The sequence below is a fragment of the Olea europaea genome, chromosome 12 (genome assembly GCF_002742605.1).
Source record: "Olea europaea var. sylvestris chromosome 12, O_europaea_v1, whole genome shotgun sequence".
In the NCBI taxonomy this organism is placed as follows: domain Eukaryota; kingdom Viridiplantae; phylum Streptophyta; class Magnoliopsida; order Lamiales; family Oleaceae; genus Olea; species Olea europaea.
In genome coordinates this window covers 15953239-15960539 of record NC_036248.1, presented here as the reverse complement: position 1 = coordinate 15960539, position 7301 = coordinate 15953239, and the positions used below count along the sequence as shown (strand labels likewise).

At 36.4% G+C, this 7301-nt stretch overlaps 1 protein-coding gene across 1 annotated transcript; it reads right to left on the bottom strand.

Moving 5' to 3' along the window:
• Positions 1–103: 103 nt before the first annotated feature.
• LOC111405864 (elongation factor-like GTPase 1) lies at positions 104–3865 on the bottom strand. Its single transcript, XM_023034937.1, has one exon. It carries the CDS (start codon positions 3376–3378, stop codon positions 301–303), a length of 3078 nt encoding a protein of 1025 aa, XP_022890705.1. The 5' UTR covers positions 3379–3865; the 3' UTR covers positions 104–300.
• Between the last annotated feature and the right edge of the window lie 3436 nt (positions 3866–7301).

The window sequence follows — 7301 nt, the reverse complement described above, 5'->3', positions numbered from 1 at the left end:
TGTGAGTTAAAAAATAAATAAAAATCACATTAAGTTCAGTATAACGTGAGCAATTTGGCCAAGTCAAAAGGAGAGCAATGAGATCATTTTATGCTTGTGTGAGTTAAAAAATAAATAAAAATCACATTAAGTTCAGTATAACGTGAGCAATTTGGCCAAGTCAAAAGGAGAGCAATGAGACAAAAAATTATAGTTTGTCTTAAAAACTGATATCTCTATAGAGATTTTGGCCATAAATGGGAATATGGGATGTATCGGCTTACAGATAGACAAGCTAGTGCCTAATATCATCAGCAACTCCTAAACCTTACGTGCCAAGGTCCTCTGTTTCGTTGCATGCTGAACCACCTTTTCCTCCACTGGAAGACCCTTCCGTCGTCTCACAGCATCGATGAGCTTTCTTGCTGTGTTCTGTGGCACACTGGATCCATCTCCAAACTCTTCGATTTCCTGTTCTGTTTTGGGAACAAAGAAAGGGTCCTCTGAAAGCGCTTCCCAGTGACTGAGAACAAGCAGAGCACTTGATGCGCCAGAGGTCCATCTCCTCAGCTCGTCTGCAAAGCCAAAGCTTTCTGCAACAGGAACATAGGCATGCACGGTGAACAATGGAGATCCTTCCTGCATTTCTTCCTTGATGACTCGAGCACGCCTTCGTGCAAGTACAGCATACATTGATCCCAAATGTTCAGTAGGGGTGTTCAGTTCACAAAAGTACATGGCTTCAACAAGCCGAGGTTTTCTCTGGAGTACAGCTGCCCTGCAGGTATCCTTGACGACCGTCATTACCTGTCCCGTGAGCATTCCATAATTTTCCAGTTGCTGACTAGAAGAATTATCCTCATTTGACTGCCCAACTATGGGAGAAATGTAAGCCTCGACAACAAAACCCAAACCCCACATAGGTTCATCGCACAATGGCCCAGCTAAAGTAGCCAACTGAAATCCAGACAAAACACTGTTCTCTAGACTCTGTGCCTCTTGTAGTAACATTTGATCGTCTATAGACAGCTCTTCGACGGATGCATCACTGTTGCTATCTAAGTTCACAAAACCCAATCTATCCGATACATGAGGACAGCCCTGGATAAGAACAGAACCATTCGTGCTATTTCCTTTTATATCTGGAGTAAGGAGAATGTTAGGACCAAACTGTCTAGGCCCTAAAGCCCACATCCTCTTAAAAAACTTTTGCCACAACATTCTATATTTTTCGGCACGGTCCTTGTCCATCTCTGCATTCCCAGACATATACTCGTTCTCTACAGCATCCATCATTCGTTTTTTGAGCACTTCGATTGGATTTTCATCTTCCACAATGCCACCTTTCGAGGTTTCCAAGTTTTTACAAGCCTGTCTAGACTTGCCTCCTATGATATCTCCCAGCAGTTCCGAACTTTCTTCAAGCAACTTAGTAAGTAGAGTTGGAAGTTTCATTACCTGCACCCGAACAATACACCTACCATTTGGTGTTGTTTTCTCAACATACTCAGTGCTCCCACTCAATAACTTTAAATACTCTAATGGATTAGTTATCTCTCCCTCAATCGTCTCCTTATAAGAAACAAGGGGTGGAGATACTTCTAAGCTCACCTTTGCAAATCTCTCCTTCAAATCTTTAATGCACCTCTCTAGGTGAACTTCTCCTGCAGCAGAAAGAACGTGTTCTCCTCTAGAAGAAACATTAACCTCAACAAAAGGGTCTGCACGGTTCAGAAGCCGCAAGCCTTTCATGAGTGCACTCATATCAGCAGGATCTGAAGGCTCAATTGCTACTTTCAGTGTGGGTGAAACCTGGAAAACCATGCTTGAGAAAGGCCAGCAATTAATTGTAGATGAAAGAGTAGCACTTTTCAATATATGCTGGCCAAGTCCTCGAATGGCAACGATATTCCCTGCTTTAGCAGAGGCCACTGGTTTCAACCCCTGACCCATCATCAGGTATAATGATTGCAACTCGGCTTCCTGTACATGCTTCTGCATAACATCCCCCTTCAATGGGTCATATAATGCCGAAAGCACGAATACCCTCTGTCCTGCACAGAGAACCCCACTAAAGATCCTGGCAAATGCAAGGAAGCATTCTCCTGATTCTTCATCCTCAACAGAATTGTTCTGAATCTCTCCACGAGGAAGCAACTTCCAGGGAATGGCAAACATCTTAGAGACAAATGCAACACATGGCGAATTGGGGCTGGAATCACAGGCCTCGACAGATTTCCTCACAAGCTCAGCCTCTGCAAGCACATCAGAGCTGTTCTCATTATCCAAGCTCTCTCTCTTAGGTAGCAATCTCGATATGCGAAAAGACTGAGCAGCAGCAGGATTAGGCATGTACTTAACCACCATAGACAATATTGCATCCGATAACGGAAGCCAACGGCTCATGACAGCTTGTAGCACAGCTTTTGGGTCCTTGTTCTGAAGTTCGCGCGGAGGTACTGATAAATTGAATGACTTGATAACCTTATCCAGTACACCTCTATCACCATCCGTTTCCAAAGCAACCTGATAAACCTGCCAAAGTGGCTCGAGCACAAATTGCACAAACATGGGCCTAGCCTTGGTTCCACTACTAAGTCCCTTCTTCCCAACAATCATCTTGGTCTTGACATTGAAATATCTAGGACCCCATAATGCTTTCTGTAATGCAGCTGAGCTTGCACCGAGTTTTGTAGCATAGAATTCTGCAAAATCAGGTATGCTAAATCCCCATCCATCCAGTGCACATGCAAACACAACATTCCCCTTCTGGGGTTGAAATGTCTCCTCCTCATCATCCTCTGGAAACTCATAATTCTCATCAACAATGTCACCCGATGGAGCTGCTGAGAGAATAGAGTCCACATCCGACAAGTACTTTTCTGACTTATATGTGCTCACTATGTTATTAACTTCATGCACAATCCTCAACAACCTATTATATGCCTCCATGGGACTCAATCTCAGTTCACATATCAATCTATCAACCTTATTCAAAACTAAGCACGGAGTCAACTTCTCGATCCAAGCTTGTCGCAGCACTGCATGGGTTTGAATGTGGACACCCTCCACTGCATCTACTAATACCAATGCACCATCACTCAACCGCGCAGCCGTGGAAACTTCGCTGCAAAAATCCATATGGCCTGGTGAATCTATTAAATTTATGGAATGCTCTTTGTATTCTAGAGCAATAGAGGAACTCTTCATTGTTATTGCTCGCCTTTGTTCCTCATCTAAATAATCCATAAATCTAAGTTTACCAGCTTGCTTCGGATGGAGCACACCCCCACCATATGACGCAATTAAATGATCCGCTAAAGTAGTCTTGCCATGATCCACATGGGCAAGAATGCACATATTCCGGATTTTTTCACAATCAAAATCTTTTACACCCATCTGTTTAACAAAATTATACTAAAACAACCTCAGTCGAACAAACCTAACAGCCTTATACTTCAATAAATACAACAGTATTATTGTAAACTAACGGGGATTGTAAATTTAAATCCCGGAGCAAAAATGCAATATTGCTAAACACCCACCGTGTAAAATTGACTGCTTTCGCAAAAAAGGAAGTCCCTTTATTCTGACTCAAGGAATTGAATAAACCCAGCCCAAAAACTAGACAGATAAGTGTGTGTAAGAAAAAGGGTTTTTGATCAAGGATCGAGAGGAATTTCTGTTTGGTTCTTTCCTGTGAAGAATTAAAGGAAGCCTGAAAATAGAACTGATATTATTGCAAGCCTTAATTTCGTCTGTAAACCTAAAAAGCATGCTGTTTGGTTAAACAAGAGAGAATACCTGTACGTTTATTGTACGAAAGATTTAGGGTTTCATAGCGCGGTCGAAATTGGAAACGGTGAAGACGAAGCTTGGAAACATATACCAATTTTGGGCTTTGGGCCTAAATATATTTCATGGGCTTCGAAAGAGGAGAAGGAGCTTAGTGGAAAGTGAAAGTTACAAATATTTGCTTCTAATATCACAATTCATGATTAAAAATCTGTTGGGAATTAAAATTAAATTTTTAGTAAATTTTAATAAAAATTGATGGAATGTGTGATTGAAAAGTTGTAAAATTTATAAAATATGTAGTTAAAATTAATTATTAACTTTTACTTAGATTAAACTTTAAATTTTAATCGATACCTAACAACGGTTAAGAGTCACAAATTTTTTTTTTTCAAAAATCAAATATAATTAAAATTTTAAATATTAATAATAATATTATAAATTAAATTAAGACCCTATTTAAAGGAAATTTTTAGGGCAAAAAAATGATTTTTTTTTTTTTTATCATTGGCCACTCATTTACAACCGTCTTTGTTGACCACAACTCTCATAGGTAGGTCACAGTTGACTAAAAAAGGTCAAAAAATTACATTTTTTTGGTGGAAAAGCTGCTCCAAATAATCATTAATTAACACACCCCAATCCACCCCACCTGATTCACAAATCCTAAAATTATTTAGTAATGATGTTTGTTCAGGCTCAAAGATCGAAAAAAAGACTGACTTGGCTGCATATGATTGGGTGTTTGTCCTTTTATTTTTCAAACAATCCAACCACGTATTGACACATGTGCACCATATTTTCTAACGTATTTTTAGCCTGTTTGTAAGAGTGGGCATTTTTTCCCAAAATCGGTGGAACCGAACTGAAACCATTTAGAACCAGTCAGTTCGGTTCTGGATCTTCTAAAAAATAATTTGATTTTGGGACAAGTTATTAAGAACCGATCGGTACCGGTCCAATTCCTGATTCTAATATGAGAACCGCCGGGAACCAAACAGTTCTTATAGGATTTTTTTGGTAAAATATATGACTCAATTTTCAACACTTTTATAAAAAATAATCGGGTTCCTTCTTAATTTTAGACTCCAGTACTTTCCTTCTTTTCTTTGATTCTTTCCTTCTCTCTTCTTATAATTCTTTGATTAATTGATTCTCAATCAAAATTAGAATATTGGGTAAATATATACCTAAATAAATTTATTTACAAAATATAATTTCATTTCTAAGATGCGAAATTTTTATTTTGTTTTCACTTTGTAAATCTATACTTAAATAAATTTTTGAATAGTATGTTCGGTTCTTCTATAATTTGTTAAAAGTATCACGTTGGTAGCATCTTTAAATTTTTTACTAGTGAACATTTTATTTTTACATTTTCAATGTAAATAATCGAACCGGACCGAATCGGAACCGATTGGTTCGGTTCCATTGTTAGTTATGGAACCAATGATTTCATTTCTAAAATTTTCATTGGTATTCGGTTCGGTTCGATTCCCTTTGGAATCAGACCAAATTGGATCGTGCCCACTCCTATCTGTTTATGTAGCATTTTTCAAAATTATTTTCATTCTTCCCTCTCTTCTCTATCATCTTCCCTCTCCCAATTCTATACACTCTTCGTCAATCGCCTCCACTGTCGGGGAGCACTGTCATCGAAGACCGTCTCTATACCATCTTTACTTTGAGCGATGCCCGTGAAGCCATTTCTTGATTGTCAATCCTGTATGCAATGGCCCAGATTGCCGGAGGTTCTACAAATCATGGTAAAGCCATTCCTTTATTGTGAGCACCCATCGGAGGCTCGCAGTGGCGCAAATCGCAGTGGTATGTCATAGATCATGGCTATAGCAGCGTAGATCGCGGTGATGATTTTTTTACCCTTTTTTTTTGGATGGGTGGTAGTGGTTTTCTATGTTTTGGTGGTTTTCGGGTAGTGATGGCGATACTACAAGCAGTTGTCACTGGAGACAACAGCTCATGTTGTGGTGGTCGTGGCATTGGCGGAGGCAGACATATTTTGTTATTTTTGGGGATGTATTTTGTTGACGATGATGCAGGTGGACTTCGACGCTGGTAAGGTGATGTGGTGGTCGATTTGGCACTATTGGCTGTGGTGGGCTGATGGTCACAAATGATTGCAGTGCAAGCAATGGCGATGATGCCATGGTGTTGGGGACGACAACAGGATTTGAGTGGGACCAATAGTATCTGTGACAAAAATGTGATCGTTCCCCACAATTTATTAAGTTGTAATCGAGAAATAACTCATGATCAATTAATTTAATAATTTGTGACCGTTAAATAAGTTCTTATTTATAAAATTTATAATTTGTTATCGATAAATGAACTGTAGCCAAAAATTTGGAATCGTGATCGAGAAAAATTTATAATAAATTAATTTGAGAATTTGTGGCCAAATTATATGGATTGTGATTTTAATATACTCAATTAATAAAATATATTTTTAATTAATTATTTCAAAAAATAAAATTTAATAATATTTGATTTTTGAAATTTTTACCATTGTTTCTTAGTTTTAGAATGGGTCATGATTAACCTCTTAGATATGAAATTTTCATTAATGAAAATTACACCACACACCATTTTAAAATAAGTTAATTTGAACTTTTATAATTAATGAAAGAAATATTTATTTATTAATAACTAAATAACTTATAATTGAACCTTTTAAGCTCAATATGGACGTATATTCTCATGCAAAAATATTTTTTTACTTATAATTTATAAGCAAACCTTTAAAGTTATTTATATTCTTCATAAGTCATGCAAGATTTTTAGGGCGCGTTTTGATTTTTTAAAAATAAATTTTGGAGAAAATATTTTTTTTTATAATATACAATTAAAAAGTAGGAAAAATCATGGATTCCTATAAAATTATTTCATTAGAAGAATATTTATTTAAAAATTATTATTTCGAATATTTTCTTGTGTGCCAAATATTTGTAACGTTCACGAAAACAAGCTTTTCTTGCATAAAAATAATGCAATCTCATAAAATTTTAAAACTTTTTACTAGTTGTCAATGCTTTACAATTAATTGTCGAAAAAAATGACGTAGCTCAGCATTGCAGGAGCTTTGAACTTTGAAGAGTTGAGTATAAGAATGTTTGGTTAAAGTTAATAAATTTATTTATTATTTCAAATATACGTATACATGATTTTTTTTTCTTATTTATAAATAAAAAAGTTATAAAAAATAACTCTGATCAATAAAAAAAACAATTACTTTTTAACTTATTTATTTTCTAATGAGTAAATTTTGAGGAAAGGTAGACATATATTTTAGGATTCCACATTTTACTTTTCTATCTGGTGACTATTATTTATTTATTTATATATATATAATATATAAACAATTTTGGAAGAGTTTTGTATTCACTTGGTTGGACTAGATTTTTCTACTTTTCATACCAATCTCCAAATTGGAATTGAATTCGGAAATTCGACTTTATGAAACTCTAAACCTTTCTCAAATTTATCAAATTGCCTTTATTTTTATTTTT

Bases quoted from the DNA above. Each gene is read 5' to 3' on its own strand.
- LOC111405864 (XM_023034937.1), bottom strand. From the start codon at position 3,378: ATGGGTGTAAAAGATTTTGATTGTGAAAAAATCCGGAATATGTGCATT.